This window comes from Podarcis muralis, chromosome 5 (genome assembly GCF_964188315.1).
Source record: "Podarcis muralis chromosome 5, rPodMur119.hap1.1, whole genome shotgun sequence".
NCBI lineage: Eukaryota > Metazoa > Chordata > Lepidosauria > Squamata > Lacertidae > Podarcis > Podarcis muralis.
This window is the reverse complement of record NC_135659.1, coordinates 18,574,532-18,593,157: the sequence shown is the minus strand read 5'-3', so window position 1 is coordinate 18,593,157 and position 18,626 is coordinate 18,574,532. Positions and strand designations below refer to the sequence as shown.

The 18,626-nt window shown below is 39.8% G+C and overlaps 1 protein-coding gene across 2 annotated transcripts; it reads right to left on the bottom strand.

The window, feature by feature from the left end:
• Positions 1-6,526: 6,526 nt before the first annotated feature.
• RO60 (Ro60, Y RNA binding protein) lies at positions 6,527-18,387 on the bottom strand. Of its 2 annotated transcripts, XM_028732522.2 has the most exons (9): positions 18,140-18,381; positions 15,021-15,623; positions 14,197-14,417; positions 13,905-14,051; positions 12,699-12,836; positions 11,647-11,763; positions 10,800-10,913; positions 9,653-9,799; positions 6,527-8,989 (listed from the first exon to the last, which is right to left on the bottom strand). In XM_028732522.2, exons 2-9 carry the CDS (start codon positions 15,598-15,600, stop codon positions 8,837-8,839), a joined length of 1,617 nt encoding a protein of 538 aa, XP_028588355.2. In that variant the 5' UTR covers positions 15,601-15,623; positions 18,140-18,381; the 3' UTR covers positions 6,527-8,836. The 2 variants fall into 2 exon arrangements, with proteins under 2 accessions (XP_028588355.2, XP_028588357.2); XM_028732524.2 differs by lacking the exon at positions 10,800-10,913 and having other exon boundaries at positions 18,140-18,387.
• Between the last annotated feature and the right edge of the window lie 239 nt (positions 18,388-18,626).

Sequence of the window (18,626 nt, the reverse complement as noted above, 5' to 3'; positions counted from 1 at the left end):
TTATACTCAAATTACTTCATGAAGCTGTGGCAGCTGTTTTCATTTTAAAATTAAATCTTCAAGAGGAGATTTTGATTTCGACTTTACACATCCCTGATCCTCTATTCAAAATAGTCTTCTCCTTAAGCTGTGCATATAGGTAGTGATTATCAGGGCTTCATTACCCACATTCACAAGTAATGTATTTTGCTCCAATAGAAGGCAGTTTTTAATTCTAAAAAACTGAGCAGCAAATTCAGTCAAAATACAAGCCAACGACAAAATGTATAAACTTCAATTGTAAAAGTTTAAATGGATAAATTTTCTAATTCATAGGCAGTCTTCCTTCTTGTTTTGAATGACATAGTGCACCTTTAACATATATAAAGCAAAAATCACAACATAGAGACCTGAATAACAGCATTTTTCCAGCCATTGCAAGAGTTAAAAGTTTTGCTAAGTTCTTTATGACCCTGTTAAGTAATATTTATCTACCAATTAGACAAACAAACACATTTCACACTAAACATACCATTAAAAAAACATTTTGCACAGATGCTGGTAAATATCTCTATCTCAACGTTTCTTAAAGAACTGAAACTGAACCCCCAAGTGAAAACTGATCTTCCCACAATATTAATAAAATAAATTAATCCGGTCTATGGATTACCAATTTGTAATGAACAGCTTTTTGTATATAGGGTTTTCCCACAGTACAATATATTTCCATCAAATAAATGCAAAAACAAAAACATGCAAAATGCTGGTATGTCTAGGTTGCCTTTATAATGCTACATTAACATGTAAAAGGAATTATTTCTAAGACATCTACACTTTTTATCCTTTTACCACAAAGACCTATTCCCACCCCCCACCCCCATTTCCTATTTTAATGCTAGCCTGTTCAATTGTACACTCTCAGATCTCAGGGTGGCATGGCTTAAGGCAGAACTCAATTATTTAGGGGGAAAGCTGCATACCTACAGATTCAAATGAGTGCCCATTTCATATGATACATGTCTTAAGGCATTCTAAACAATAACACCACTGTTTACCCAATTAAGGCTCTTTTTCATTCTGTAGAAAAAGCTAACACCAAAACCCTATTTACCAGTCGATTAAAACAATGTCACCACATCCTATGTTAACCTTATTTAGATCTAAAAAAATAATTAAGCAGCACTGCAGCTGTAGCGATAAAGTTAACTTTGTTGTACAATTACACATACAAATTGGTAACCTTTTAATCCAAAGCACACAAAGCAAATAATGTGGTTGCATTTGCTTACAGAGGGACTATATTGCTCCAAATATGTAAGTGTGGTTTTAACAAACTATTAGTCTGAGAACAGCTGCTCAAATTAGAATGTGAATGAATACCAGGTCGAGTGCTCTCCGAGGTGATCAACATACACTTCAGACTATGTGGGGACTCAGATGGTTGAAAGCTCCTCCATGAAAAATATTTTCTTCTCATGGAAACCCAGATGTTACAAGCACCGTGTTCTAGCCAGAATGCAGGTATGTAGTGTGAACAAGGTCTTAAAGGGGCTGCTTGCTCCCTATTGTGCTCATAGTTAAGTTTATACTGTGCCACACTAAAGTGCACTCGTCTCGTGTGTTTCCTATACTCCAAATTCAGGGTACATGAAAATAAAAGAAAAAACGGCAGAGCCACGTGCATATACAGTACATTCATACTTCCACAATAGTCATTAACTTCTCACTCATTTCGCGAGTCCAAGAACACATTTCTAATACCACAAAAATTAATTCCGGCCTTCCCCATGTATGTCTGATTTTTAGGGCATTTTAACTGTAAAGCATTTTTTTGCTTCTCCGCAAGGAAACTGGTGGCAAGTGGAGCGTTTCCACATGCTTGTCTTATTTTAGGACATTTTTAATTGAGCTTTGTGAGCATGAATTTGAGTATATACTTTGTAAAGCACTATGTTTTTTCTCCTCCGCAAGGAAACCAGCGGCAACTAAAGCATTTCCTTCAAGCGAATGGGTCCTTGTTGTACGATAGAATTACTGCTTTTGCTCAGATTCTAAAAACAGAACTTTGGAAACACCAAAAGAACAAAGCACAAAAAAGCAGTTTTAAAAAAAAAAAATATTAAGAACTTCATTGTTCTGTGCTCATTTTTTTATTTTGATTGTACTCAACAAGTACCATGATTATTCAATTTGTGTCCCACAGCTTTCTGCCTAACTGGGCCCTCAGTTTCTCAAACTTGTTACTAATCTTCTCTGGTGAAACCATCTCAACTGGAGTTCTTTTGTGCCATTCAAATACATGCAATCCCACTCCAGTATGAGGGTGGGAGTACACAAAGCTGCTCTGTGAAACCATCAGAGGCTATGGCCATAAGAGGTCATTGCACCATAGGCCTAAGCAGCTGCAATACTTTCTGATCCCCTAGCCATGGCTAAAAACTTGGGAGCCAGTTATTTGGTGGCTCACTGCCACCCACCCACCCAGCTTGAATTTCCCAGAAAAGCTTCAACGCAATTGAGGCATATGTTGGCATAGATGTTAATCATGGTTAGAACTAACCAGAAAAAAAGTCAGAAGCTGATTAAAAATCCCAATGAAGTGTGAATCGTAGTTAGCATTAACCAGTGTTGATGTAAACCTCAGCCATTGTTGAGGCTCAACTCAAACTTAAGGCCCTCTCAACCAGTTTAATGAATTTGTTGTGTTTGCATCAGCCTATAGGCTCCGCCTATAGAACACCTTTACAAAAGTGTAAAGAAACAGCAAATATATTTATCTATCATTAAAAAAAGAACAAAGGTGAGACTAGCAATACCCAAATCATACCTGGAACAGACAAACCTCAGAAAAGAAAGTGGCCAAACGGAGAAAGGGGAATTAAGATGACCTCTATAACTACTGAAAGGGGAAAGATACCCGATTAGAGCACTATTCATTCAGCCCTTCCCATATACTTCCATAAATCAAGGAATGAGAAAAATGAATGGCGGCTAAACAGCAGCTGGGTTGTGAAAGAGTCGCAAGTTAAGACAGTAGCATTTCTGTAGTGAGAGATGTGACAGCATTAGAATATATTCAGAATTAGTGTATGTAAAAACAATAACATCATGGTGTATTCCATAGACCCCCAACAATTTACGACTCGTGAGCCAGAAGATGTGACACACACCAGGGATTTCATGTACTCTTCCGTGAGCTCAGGAGTATTCTGCACACGTAACAGGAAATTCTCATAAGCACATGGACTCCACAGAAACACAGACAAGGCACCAGTGCCTGCCTGGCCTTGGATTACACTCATAGTCTAGCTTTATGGACTGTCTACTTGTCAGCATTAATCAGCTCCTGCTTTACAACAGCTTGCATCCACATTTTCGTGAGCAGCAGGCTGCTCACGTAACGAAGTTTTCCTGCCCTTTTTCTTCCCACCTATACCATATGCCACATTTTCCTGGGGTTTCAAATTGCCAGGAGAAGCTTTGATTCGGGGAGGGCGGGAAGCAGTGGAGAGGATGGGCAGGAAAAATAAGGCCTTGTATCCTCCTATGTAACATGCAGGTTTGAAACAGCATACAGAAGCAGAAAGAACAATTTCGGTTAAATTTTAATTTGTGTTCCCAAAATCTCATAAAGTGCTAATTGCATCCCTTTTCAAAGAGATCAGTTTTTTTCTCATCTCTGCGTGTTCATCAGTCCTGCTAAAAGCCTTCATTTTTCTGATTATTAATTTAGACGGTTTTTATAATTGTGTCTTACAATTTGAAGAAAGACATACACTTGAAGGAATCAACACACTTTCCAGGAAATACATTTTCCTTCTCAATACTTCTTTTAGCATTAGGGCCTTAATTTTTTATTCTTCCACCCCCAAGTACCCATGTATGCTATTCCTACAATCATTTCTCAGTATTAGTTTTGAACTTCTGCATCCTCTTTTGTAGAGACTCCTCAAGTAGCAGCTCCACAGTGACATTTATAGGACTTTCCCAGAGTTAATAACTTAGTTCCATTATAATGAGCATATGAAAAACTTTTAACTCAGAATTAACTGTTTGTTTGCCCAAATGCTTACCATTTTTCGTTTTCTTTTTGTAGAAGCATTCATTCAATTTCTTTAAGCACTCAATCACTCATAGCTGCTTAGCAACCTGCCCTATATCAACACTTTAATGCTACCTACCTAGTAAGTAACCAACTGAAGTCTGGCCTGTTCTGCCCACATAAACCTATTTTATTATGTCCCATTGAGATCTGTACAATAGAGGACACAACAGAGATAACTAGCACATAGAAGAATGATTAAGAGCCTTTAACCATCTTGGATGCAGGACCAATTATGACACCTCACCTTCAACTCTAAATTTGCTGCTCCCTTCCTTCCTTCCGCCTTACCTGCTACACTCTGCTGCTTCTGCAACCCAGGCAGAAAAAGGCAGGATTGAATTTCATAGCATATTGACATCAAAATCAGAATAGCTAGCCATATCCCTGAGAAACATTTGTATACTGTAGACAAACTTCTGCGAAACGGGGCTTAACTCCTACATTTTTTCATAAAATAGTGGCACAAAGCCCATGAATTGATCTAAAAGGACCACTGATATTGTGTGGGGCAGGCATCGCCAAACTTGGCCCTCCAGATGTTTTGGGACTACAACTCCCATCAACCCTAGCTAACAGGACCAGTGGTTAGGGATGATGGGAACTGTAGTCCCAAAACATCTGGAGGGCCAAGTTTGGCCATGCCTGGAAAGGCAATTCAGATCATTTGCTTGAACAATTGAATTCTGAATGCCATCTGGCAGGCAGGTCCCAAATGACATCTGGCTTTTTCCATGCTCTTTTACATTCCTGGAGTGTGTCAAACAATGAGCATTTTTCAACGAAGTCGACCTAGGAGTTCTGGAGAATAAAAACAGCTAGCCTAATCAAAATAACAGACCTAGAACCAATACTTTGTGTATCATAGATTAGAGGGGGATAAACAATAGGGCTTTGCTGAAAGAGGCATCAAAACTGCACAACCAATAATGCGATATGCTCTTAGAAGATTTTGACTAGCATTTCCTCAACAGCCAACCCACTCTATAGCCATATAGAAAATCTCTTCTGAGGCCAAGGGAAATCTCAAAAGCAATGTATTATGTGGGTGGAGTGGAGTTACTACCCTTTAATGGGGTAGGAAGCAAAATTCTACAGGACATAGCGATATAATCTGGCACACGTAGCTTTGGCCCTGTATACCTGAAGGTGTGTGTTCACCTCCATCATTCTGCCCGGACGCTGAGGTCCAGCTCTGAGGGCATTCTGGCGGTTCCCTCACTGCGAGAAGTGAAGCTACAGGGAACCAGGCAGAAGGCCTTTTTGGTGGTGGCACCCACCCTGCAGGAATCAGATGTCAAGGAAATAAACAACTAATTGACTTTTAGAAGATATCTGAAGGCAGCCCTGTTTAGGGAAGGTTTTAATGTTTGATGTTTTATTGTGTTTTTAATATTCTGCTGGGAGCCGCCCGGAGTGGCTGGGGCAACCCAGCCAGATGGGCGGCATACAACTAATAAAATTATTAGTGTTAGTACTATTAACTCTTCAGAATCTCACCAATGTTTATGACAGGGGAGTGGCCAACCAGTGGACCTTCAGACATTGCTGTATTACAACTCCCATCATTACTGGATATGCTGACAAGGTCTGATGGGTGTTAAGAGTCCAGCAAGATCTGGAAGCCACCAATCAGCCACCCACCCCGGTTTAGGCTCTTCTTTCCTGCAAATCCACTGGCATTCCTCTACAAAGGAACTGGCCCTAAATCTCAGCCTGCAAAACAACTGGAAACGGGCAACTCTCAAACTTACGTGGGAGTTACATTCCAGGGATAATGCATAAAGTCAAAATTACATATAGTCAAAACATACTGGATGCAATTGCAAAAGTTAGGAGTTTTTTTTCAGGTCTGCCCCCTTGTTTGTTTGTTTGTTTTTAATTTGCCAAGTGCATAAAACTGAATGCACACAAGCGAAATGTGTATAACACGAGTTAACTGTACTTAATTTTGAAAGTGTAAAAATATGGTAGTTACAGCTATTCCTTTTAGTTTTCAATGAATTAAATTTGTGCTAAAGCCACATAAAGTCATGTCAGCTTCTTTCTACTTGAACAATTAGCTTATTCTGACTCGCCTAAAGTTTACACCAAACTTTTACCAACGCTGTACAAAGCATACTTTATGTTAGTAACATTGTATGTGTAGCAACTATTTTCATACTTAGTAGCAATTTCCTATTCTATCATTTACCATTTTCTGTGCTTTTGATATTCTCATACCTAGGGAGAGGACAGTAGTTCTGTTCATTTGGTCAGTAACTGTCAATAGTATTTGTTGATCAATCATGCATCTAATCCATGTAGGGCATCTCTCTACAGGAAGAGGCATAATACTCATAACAGAATTATTATCTTTTAACAAGAAGGAAATAATGCCTGCTATGTACACAAGAGCTAATCTAAAACAAATATCATCCATGTTATTAGAAAAGCAGCACAGTGTTGTGGTAACATTTTTAGACACTTGCCTCCTTTAATAAAAAAAATTAGACAAGAGATTGCAGCCACAAGTACTTCATACGGCAATATTTTAAATATAGCTGCTTCTGATGGATGGCTGCTTCTGTGAAGGGCAGAAAAGTAACTATGCATCTTGGCAATTACAGAAACAATCTCCTTCCAAAGAACTGTACCAAATTATTAATTATCTTGAATATATTAATCTTGGACTTTTCTAAGACAATGCCTGGAATTTCCAGGTGAAGTACTTACATTACTATTATTGAAAATGTGTTACTCTATTAATCTTTTTGATCAAAAAATTTAATGAATTATTCTACACTTAGTCGAACTTTGCAGTCCTGTATTAAACATATGCCACTACTTACATAACTACTAATGTCTTAAGATGCACATCCTGCAACAATTGCAAATTGTGATTTCCTGGATTCTTTTGCCATTTTAAGCATTAAAAAGAAAAAAAAAGAAAAAAAGCATTTGCAAGTAACATTCTGAAGTTGTGAAAAAATGCAAGCACCTATAGTAGGTACTTTATACAAAATGCAGTGCAAACACTTTTGACTGGATAAGATGCAGGCAGTTGCGGCATCCCTGCTCATTACAATTTAATCAAATGTTTACTAGGCTGAGGCCCATACAAACTGTGGACTATAAAATGTTTGCAGAATGCACTGTGTAATTACTTTGCTATAATTACACTGGATTTTGACAACAGATTAGTGTTTGCATTGAGAAGTGTTTTCAAAAGAACACTTGAAAGAAATTTATCAACCTAGGACTAAAACATCAGAAAGGAAGGGTGTGGTTGTTATTTTTTGTATTATATGGCATATTTCAGGACTCCAATATACATGCATAAGTATCAATTTTGCTCTACCAGTTGCACTGATTAACACTAGTGCCCTGTAAAGAAGAACTCAATATATTAAAACTTTCCGTAGAAGCTGGTGGAAGGAAATGGGTTTTGAACAAAGTGAACAAGGCATAAAGAAGGGCAGTTTGTTACCTATAATGCTCATAGATAAGGTAATGGTAGTAGTATGTACCAATACATTCAGCTCCGGAAAAGACCAAAAAAATCCATTATAATTTAATTAAAACTCCCCCGTTCAGTTTAAAATATATGTAGCTTTTGTACCCCTATCACAGTTGTGTGGTCTAGTGCATTCCATAAGTATTTCCCTATTATACATAGCAGAGGTGAAAACTACAAGGTTGGTCCATGGGCTTTGCCTGCACTAATAGTATACCACAAATCACTGTTGACTAGAATTTAGCTTCTCACTGGTATCAACTGCACTCAAAATACCTGGAAACCTGTACAGGTTCAGTGCTGTCACACTTAAAAGACTGTTTCAGGGCATATTCCCTACACCATTTACTAGCATGAAATTACTTGTCCCAATTTTTATCTTTGCCAACAATCCTCTCTACTTCCTTGTCCCTGTGCTTCAAATGGTGAGGTTTGTAATTTCATTTGCCTTTGATTAAAATGTGCAAAAAGACAAACTTGCTTGGTGATCCTTCTTCATATCAGCAAACGTATAAAATTTAAAATATGCTTATTCGTGAATTAGTGTGATGAGAATGCATGACTACGAAATCGTGCAATTATTGCAAGACTTGTTTTGAAACAAGGAATGATGGAGGAGGAGGCTGAAGACCAAACACCACCCACATATCCCTTGGGACAATCCAGTTGTCCAAAAAAATATCCCAACACTTATAGAATCAGAATCCCCTACAAATAAAAGGAGCACTGAAAGCAGCAAGTTACCAAAATTAAGTGTGGTGTACACAATGTGAACCAACACACATTAATAAAAGTGAGTTAACCTGTAGTGCAGACTTGGTCTCACTTTTCCTTTTCAATACAATGAGTAACAGCTACTCAAGCAAACAGTTATTAACCCAACACAATGTAAAATCTTAAAATCACTTCCCATCCTGGAAGTAACAGAATAAAATTATTCTCAGAACATAATGTATAAATTGATGGAATACCTTGCTATTGGTAAGCTATTAATAAAATTAAACACATATGGTGTTCCATAGGTATTTCTATAAGGCCTTCCACTGCTATTTTAAAACTATATGCAACAGACGTAAACAATCTCCCCAGAAAGTGGATTCTGCCTCTACTTGTCTGTACATCCCCTTTAAAAAAGTTCAACTTTCCAATTGATGAGTCAAACTCAGTCATAAGTTAGTACAGTCAGTCAATCCGACTGGTAAGTCCCTGGTCAAAGTCTTCAGCAAGTAACAGATTCAGTAAAGCAGGTGCTCACAGATTTAAATCAAATCCAAAGTGAAGTTTCGAATGACATCTGGTGCTCCTGTGTCAAAGCCACAAATGTCCAGCATGCCTCTGTCATCTGGGTCTGCAATGGTAAAACTGTTGGATGTCAACCCACAAACTATCAGCTTGGATGGAATACCCATTCTCTAAAGGAAGAAGAAAAAGAAACACGTTTTTTCCAGTGTGCAGCTGCACAACCAAGTATAAACTCTTTACAAAAGCCAAGTCTTTTACACTTTACTGTGACAGATACAGGAAACCCGGCTGACCTGCCCCACCTCTTTGCATGCAAGACAGTATTCATTGACAATTTCCCTGGGTTTCCAATTCCATCTGTTTTCCAGTACAGTAACATCCCCCACTGCTGCACATTAGGACAAAAGAGAGGCTCTCCTACTGCCATTGCCTATCTGTTCTACCTACGGAAATCATTTTCTTATTGGCCCGGCTTGGCTTTTGGAGAGCTTTTATAGCCACACATGCACAAATCTGGTTGGACCATGATGCAGACCCACTGAAGAGCCACAAAGTACAGCACCTTACACTGATACTGACCAGAGTAAATGTGAAGTGAGCAAAATGTTTGAAGAAAATGCTTTATTTTTGAGTGCTGCTGTTGCAAACTGGAATATTTTTAACAGTGTGCCAGCCACTAGTATCGTAGTTTCAACTGCCACGCATAAATGATTCTAAAGAGTTTTTATTTCTGCGACATAGCAGTCATCCTTTTAAAAGCTGGGAACTATTTAAAAATCAGCTATTTCCTACAGAAACAACTTCGTGGCAAAGTTGTACAAAGGGCATTTTACCTCTCTATATGTCCTCAAGGCTGTGGCAGGATGAGTATCTCCAGCAAACGTCTCATTATCTGTTAACACAATAAAGACATCGACAGCTACACCTGTCTTCTGAGCCCATAGCATTGGAAGAGAACAATCTGTGGCACCCATTGGAATCTAGGAAAAATAAGAAACCATTATTAACAAAACAAGTCAGCAGACGTTTTAGATGGGAACTGTACTTCGGTTCAAAACTCTACTCATCTCTCACACTGGTGCACTCTGAGAAGCCCTCCGCAAATCCCTGGTGACTTCCTATACTCTTCAGCATCCAGGATAAACTTTTTGTTTTTACCCATATAGCTCTCCAAGGTTTTGCCCTAATATCTCTCTGTGCTCTTATTTCCTTTTACATCCCTGTCCACAACATTTACTCAAACTCTATTGCCAGCAATTGACCCAAAGACTCCTATTCTTACAACAGTGTTAGCCACATTCTCTTTCTGTCCCTTATCCTTAGAACTCCTATATAATGTCTCTTTCTTTCTTCCTCTCCCTTCCAATATCACTTCAAATCTATGCTCAGCCTCAACTGCGACAAAGCAACTGCCCTTGGTCTTCCATCTTAGCCTTGTCTCTTCCTTCTCTACCTGTTACTCCTCCTTTTGAAATTTACGGTGTAAACTCTTAACGCCAGAGTTTTGTTTTGTTTTTTCGATTTTGGCATGCAACTATGTAAAGTGTCATGTACATATAATGATGTTCAATAGCAAAAATGAATTTTAGTTCTATATTTTTGTTGAGTCTATTGATGTTGAAGTTCTCGATTCCATCTTTTCAAACAAACTAATCACAGATTTTAAGATCTTAAATATACTTATTAGATGGAAAATCCCACTGAACACAAGTGGATTTACATCCAAGTCCATATGTATAGGATTATATATAGATTGGAGAACAGTGAAAACTGCATGAAAATATTATCAGAAGCAGCTTCAGCTTAATTTAAAGGTGAAAAAATAATCTGAAAGTGAACAAGATACTTCAAAATATTATTTATAAAATATTTTGTTCAAAATGAGGGAGAAAGTTTACCAGTAGTCCCTTTTTGCAATTCAGGACAATTAGTTGAACTTCCACATATAAAATTAGAGACAAATATAAACGCTTTAGATACCTCAGACATCTTATGTAACACTTGAGGTAATGTCATGTCCTCAGTCACCGAGCAAGGGACCATTTCATGGGAAAAGGCAACAATATGAGAATCTTTTTCAGTTCGTGCAACAACCTGGTAAGAGTGTTAAACAAAACAGAAAACAGAAAATGAAGCCATGTTATTTTCATTTTGTGTTCTATGTTCTGAAGGGAGACCTAAGGGTACCACTGTCTGTCTCAGGATTTTCACAGTGTCCATTGCTAAAGCCACATTTCCTCTTCAACTCCTCTCCTCTTGTACTTCTCAGTCAAACTTATCACTCTTTAGCAGATCCCTCCATCCTCTTGTATCTCTTTTGCTGCTCAAGCTGGCTCCTTCGTGCCTTCCTAGAGATGTGAAGGCCTGGGGAGAAAATGGAAAAATTGGGAGGAAACCCATTTCCCCCCAATTTTCCTGTACTTCCCCCAGGCCTTCACATCTCTATGCATTGCTCTAAATGTGCTAATGTGAGACATTTGGGAGTAGAAAGGAGGACACTGCTCCCTCACTAAGTTGTTTGTTTGTTTTCCACAACCACCCCAAATACATGCATGATTATCTGCATTATACTTTTAGATGATAAAAATTTAGATGGGGTTATTATGTTTGCTTTGCAAGCATGCTTTTATCTTTTAAAGTAATTCTTTAAAAAAAATGAGGAAAGACTCTCTAAGCTACTCTCTTACACTACCCCCCACTTAAGTTTTTAAGTGTCTCTTGATTAGGTCTGTAGACAGCGTGCATGTCTGGGCATGAAAGACAACAGAAAGCTACTTCAGCATTCAAATTTGGGTTGAAATAATTTGGTGAAACAAACGTAACTTACCATACACATTGCTGCAGCAACTGTACTAGCATTCAGCACACTACCCAAAACCTTTTGGAACATAGAGTCACTGACATCAATTGCAAGCATGAAACGCTTCCCTGTTGGCTCCATTGTCTAAAGAAAGAGTGTGAGAGGTAAATTGGGAGAGTGGTTGTTATTATCATGCTTTCATAGCATAAGCATACATTGAGAACAAGCAATTGCTACCTTGAAGAAAAAGAGGGTGATGTCCAAACTATGTCAATTGCTAATAATAATGATGATGATAATAAAAATAAATAATTTTATTATTTATACCCCATCCATCTGGCTGGGTTTTCCCAGCCACTCTGGGCAGCATATTTTAAAACACAGTAAAGTATCAAGCATTACAAACTTCCCAATACAGTGCTGCCTTCAGATGTCTTCTAAAAGTTGTGTTCTTTATCTTCTTGACATCTGAAGGGAGGGTGTTCCACACGGAGGGCAGCACTACCAAGAAGGCCCTCTGCCTGGTTCCCTGTAGCTTTGCTTCTCACAGTAAAGGAAGCAGCTTGTGCAAACTGGTTGTCGTCGTCCCAGCCCCCGTCCCCCTGTTCCCCACAAGTCTCCAGGTCTGTTTGAGGGACCCTCGAGCAAAGGAAGTCACGCTACAGGCACAACACTGGCTCTTGCCCAGAACTAGAAGACCACACAGTATGAGAAGGATGCACAAGATGTTGTTCTTTATAATCTCTCTCCCCCCCAAATACAAGGCCTCAGGGAACTCAGTAGGAGGAAGTGGCTGAAGCAGTGTAATCTGCAGAATGGGTCACCATGGGACTTAGCCAGGACAAGAAAGGAGGCAGAGAAGCAAAAGATTTCTGTTTTTTCAGAGTCCTTAAGACACTCTAATCATCCTGCCCTTAAACCTTAAACCTTTATTATTAAAATTGAAAACTTTCTTAAATGAAGATTGCTCATCTGGAGGCTTATACTATACGTGTATGTATGGATAGATTCAAAATAAAGGTTAAATCAACATGCCGTTAAAACAGGTGTGAACTTCTGCAGCTACAACTGATAATTACCTTGAAGGTCTTGTAAAATGAGGCATCAAGTGCTTCCAAAATGTCATTATCAGGTTGCCAGCGAAGTTTTCCCCGATAACCACGTTCTCCTTTGTAGTTTTCTAGTGCAACCAAAACATGGAATGGATGTATTCGAGCCTAGAAAAAGAGAGCTGCATTCTCAAAGACATATAATTGACAAAACAATATTCTAAATACAAAAAAAAAGTGTTGTCATCTTAAGTTGTCTTCTGACCATCCTAGCTTACATTACTTTTTCTGAACTTTTGTGTAATCTTCACTTTACACCAAAGGGGGTATTTCAAGATGTCCACACAATATACAGTTGTACCTTGGATTTCAAACACCTTGGCTCCCTAACAATCAAAACCCAGAAGTGAGTGTTCCGGGTTTCAAAAGATTTTTGGAAGTCGAACGTCCGGTGTGGCTTCCGCGACTTCCAATTGGCTGCAGGCCTCTCCTTAGTTTTCAAACAGTTCCAGGAGTAGAACCGGCTCCCAGAACACATTCTGTTCGAGAACCAATGTACGACTGTATGCTGAGATATTCAGGTTTTTAATTTGTTTTAGGGTTGCTGTTTTTAGCAACTTTTCTCTGATGCCCTCACATCAGATCTAAGATGTTGAAACATCAATACCCTCTGCCTCCAATTAATGTGTTTCTACTCTTTCCATCATACTTTACTCTAGAACCCTCATTGCAGGATTAACCCTCTTCCCAATTGAGTAAAAGAAAGATTTATTTCCCATTTGAGTAAAAAGGTTTCTGTTCTTCCTACAAAATGGTCCTTTAAAATGGTGCTCAGAATGGAGGAGATAGTAATAATGTGCTGTTGTTTTGTCAATTCCACAATACTTTATCCTTTTCTGAGAAAATGCTTCCCAACATTTTCCTTGATCAATCGATTTCCTGAACATATGGCAATGTGCAGGAGAAAGACTTCATAAGATTCTTGTTTTTATAACCGTATCCACAACACCTGCAATTCCTTAAACTAGAAATAGTGGCCAACTTTCTTCCATCTCTATACTGTTTGCAGGTTCAATATATTTCAATCAAAATTTGCAATTCTAAAACTCTGAAGTGTGAAATTGCTGTTTTGAGTTGCAGGTGTAGCTACACCTTCAACACCAATTTCTATTATCGGAATGATCTACTTCAACTGCACAGAGCTGCATTAGCATAATACAAACATGAGAGTCTCACCTTTTTAAGAAGTTTTTCGTTTCTTAGTCTTTCACAAACTGCTGCTACTTCTGGGCTTCCCGGTTCTAGAACAGAATTTGCTGTCATCTTTCCTAGATTCCTCAACATTGCTGTTAAGGGCATCTCCTGTAACAATGCTTTCCACACCTTGTACAGATTGAGATAGAAAGACCAGGATATGGTGTTTTAAAATGAGGATATATTACATTTAACCATTTAAGAATCAACAGGCAATTATACATCATCACGTTAACTACACAGTTAGTGCACATAACAAATTTAATGCACTCACCTCTTTAGATTTCAAATGATTTGTCAGAAGGTGTTCCCTAACTAAACTATATTCTTCTATCAAATGAATCACTTCCAATTCATCCTTTGTATGCTTCACCCTCTCCACTGCCTCCAAATACTTTATCAGTTTTTCAGTCTCAGGAGAAAGCTTGCTGTCTTTATATGCTTCTTGGACTTCCTTCCACCCTTTCATTACATACTTAGTGACTACGGCAAGGCCTGTTGAAATAGAAAAAAGCTATACTCAGTAACTCTTGCATAACAGCTTATTAACAGGATGGTTAATAAGACGTTTTCCCCCAACTGTCAAGTAAGCGACCGGGTTTTTTATCTACAGCAGATTATGCAAACGCACATCAGTATAACTACATTTACAGCTTGCAGAAAAATATCGAAACTATGATCAGAGATAATTCAGTTATAATGTAAAAAAACCCAATAATTTATTAGCTATTTGAGAGACATTTTCCCTTCATTTCACTGTATAGAATGAAACAGGCCATACATAAGTATAAAGTAAAAAAGTGATTTTTTTAAAGTGAGATTTTTGTCATTCTACTTAACATGGTAGTAACAGACTAAGAACCGTTTCTCCCATTACGATGAAAGCCATGAGTAAAATCACACGGTTACACTTCTAAGTATCTGATTTCAAAATGCGTGATCACTCATTTCTGCAACGTCTAAATGAGCCTGGGCAACAACAGCTCCCCAGTTTTATGGAGGCTTCATTCCTCACTCTTTCATTTCCAACACACTCAAACAGACAGTGCTTACTCCAGACAATTATAGCTGTAATGGAAAATTCCCAGTTGTTGTTACCTTCATTTGCAGGCTTTAGATGGGATAACCTGAGAAGATCTTTATGACACCAGCCATTTCTTTTCTTATATTTTGTCACCGCTAAAGCAATAGCCATGTCATTCTTCCCATTGTACCACTCCGCAACAGCTTTTCTTAGGGCACGGCCCCACATGCCACATTTCATGCCCTCCTTCAGATCCTTTTTAAACTGAATGAAAGTGAAGAGATGGGTTGGTATACGACAAACTTCAGGGACAGCCTTATAAGCTGCTTGTTTTGTTTTGGAATCAGAACACTGTGAACAAACGGCAAGCGCAAACAATGCTGGCTCCTGTTTTGCTGCCCTCCCTTCTTGACTGAACGTCTTTATTTCCTGTACCACGTCACAGCCTCTGCCATCTTCAATAAGCCTCAGCAGAGCATCTGCATTTTCAAAGCCAAACTTTTGTTCCTTGATATAGTAAGTACCTCCCTCAGAACCAAAACACAAGAAACGGCGCAGTCGATTCATGTCGGTAACCTGCCACACGTATCCACCTTCAGAATTTGGCAGCTGCTTTTCATTGCAAGGTTGCGTTTGACTTGTTGCTACTTCCATTGCTTCTCAATGTGAGGAGGCTCCTGAAAAATAGGGGGGAAATGCTTCAAATAGACATATAATTTTTATGGCTTACCTTATCTATAGTGAGATCTATTAATCTGCATGGATATAGTTATGCTGCACAAAAAGTACTGTGCCATAATTCTGAGATTCTGCTACTGTCCACAAGTTATATCTAAATGTTACAGCCTCATAAGCTCCTAAAATAAAAAACTTGAAAATAAACCCTAGCAGCATCCAATGCCCATTTAAAACAGGACACATTAATAAAACCAGTTTAAATATGAAGTTGTAACCATTTCTGGATTATTATCTATGGGCACAATCCCCAGAGAGCCAGGCAAGTTAAGTCCTATAAACCTATTTGTGCTAACATGAAACATTTGATGCTGGCACCTGAATACTGATAAAATATATTTGAGCACACCTATGGAATGAGTTGGCCAACCATGCACACAAAGTCACTTTTTTACTCTTTAAGAAAGAAGGACTCATGAAAGTTATTTATGTACTCTATGCTATTATATGACACTAGGAGTTTTTTTGTCGGCTTAAACCATAATTATTGCACACACTTCCATATATAATAGTACTTTACAACTGTACAACTCATCACATTTCCCATGCAACTATTCTGATTTAATGTTTGAGATATGGGAATTGTTGTTGGCACTCACAGAATGCCATTCATTTCTCGACTTACTGTTGCAGCAAGCATACAAGGCTGCTTTATACTGAATCAGACTATTGTGCATCTAGCTCAGTACTGTCAGCTTTGACTGGCAAAGGCTCTCCAAAAGTTTCAGGCAGAGGCCACGCCTAAACTTACCTAGAGACACCAGGGATTGAACCCAAGAGTTCTGTGTGCAAAGCAGATGCTCTACAACTGAACTGCGGCTCTTTCTCCAAAACCATTCAAATCCTTTTTAACAGAGAACAAGCATATCAGAGGAGGAATACAGTGGTACCTCAGGTTACATAGGCTTCAGGTTACAGACTCTGCTAACCCAGAAATAGTGATTCAGGTTAAGAACTTTGCTTCAGGATGAGAACAGAAATCGTGCTCTGGCGGCGCGGCAGCAGTAGGAGGCCCCATTAGCTAAAGTGGTGTTTCAGGTTAATAACAGTTTCAGGTTAAGTATGGACCTCCGGAACGAATTAAGTACTTAACCCGAGGTACCACTGTACTTATTTAAGTTAAGGAACAAAGAGTTTATACTATCATAGCAAAGGAAACATAACGTGCTAGCTGCTTTAGGGGTATAATACTATGCCCTACCAGAGATGCACCATATATTTCTAGACAACATATTGTTATACATGTGGGCTTTTGCTGCTGTTCTTAATAACGGTAAGATTCCAATGATATGACACAATTATTTGTGCTAGACAAGTTCCAGTTATAAGGGCACAGTGATATTACACAAAATAAAACGTTGGCCATATTTTTGAACAGAAATCAAGATCATTTCACTACCCAAATTCTAACATAGTTTTGAGTCCCAATCTTGCCTACCAGACAGGTAGATATCATCCTTTCTTCCTTGACAAATTATCCAAGTACAGGGTGCAATCTCAAGTAACAGGCAAATAAAACCACCAAAGCAGGACAGCAAGCCAGAATGCAGCAAAAAAAACCAGTCTACTCGATAAACACATGCTTCAGCAGGTGAAAACTGTTTAACAGAAGAATCACTGCCAACTTATTTAAGCTGGAAGGATGTTACACAAATGGAGCGCCACTGAAAAGGCCCTCAGAGGGATGAACCTATTCAACTGCAGAACCACCTCCTCCATCCCTGATTTTAACCCAGACAGGGGCAGGTCTCTGCGGGAGGAGCCATTGAATTTGTAATCTGCACTATGTTTACACTATACAGTATAAGCACGTTCAGCTGTCAGGTGTACAAAACACACCCTTCCAAAACTTCCTGCGAAGTTTCCTATTTTGACCCGGCAACAGCAGATCGACACCTTTTTAGGCTGTTGCACTACTGTGCATAAATTCTCTCTCATTCTCACACACACCGCCCAATGACGTCCATTTATTTTATTAAATCGGTATACCGCCCTTCAAGACCCGAAGATCTCGGGGCTGGTTCACAGCATGAAAATACGAAATAAAACTGCAGGCGAATCGAAGTAATAAAAACAAAACAAACCCAACAACATGCACGGCGCGGTCCCCTGCTTATGCGCACAGTAAAGGGACACTGCAAAGGAGTTTGAAGGCTAATTTGGGGGGGGGGGGGAATGCAACACCGCCTGTCTGGGAAAGCAACACAAACCCGCGCAAAAACACAACTGCCTAGCCAGCTGCTGTCGGTTCGCGGCGCTCGTGTGAGCGTGAGAACGCGTGTGTGGAGTAAGCGCGCTCGGGGCGGCGAGAGAAGGTTGGGCGCCGCCGCCAGGCCTTCAGGGCGAGCAGAGGCGAGGGGAGGATTCCCTACGCCGACTCGCCCGAGCCGCTGAGGGAGGCGGACAGGGCGGGTCCTCCGGCGTCCCGGCCCTTCGCCGCCCGAGGAAGAAGCCGTACCTGAGCGGCCTTCGGCGGGGTGCGGGGGTGGGGAGGTCCCGGCGGGCAGCTCGGAGGCTTCTCGTTCTCCGCCTCAGGACCCCTCGCGGCTCCTGACAACTTCCCTCACGAGAGAAGGACCCGGATGCAGCGGCTCAGGGAGGCCATCCCCCAGGACCCGGATGTCGGCGCCCGACCCCGCCTTCCCGGCCGGCGCTTCCCTCACGCCGCGAAAACAAAGGCCCGGATAGAGCGAGAAGCAGCAGGTCTCTCATCCTCACCCCTCAGCCAACCGCCGCTTGGCTTATGACTCACCCTGAGATCTTATAAATTTAATAAATAAATAAATAAATAATATTCCCTTATGGAGGAATGAGAGGAGGCGTCGCCCATGTATCCCTTTTCATACGGGAAAGGAGCCTCCATACTTTCAAGAGTTGGGCCTCCGCACCTCAAAAGTGAGGCCCGAGTGAGCTTAGCGACGCTTTCTCCACTTAGCTAGGCCCTT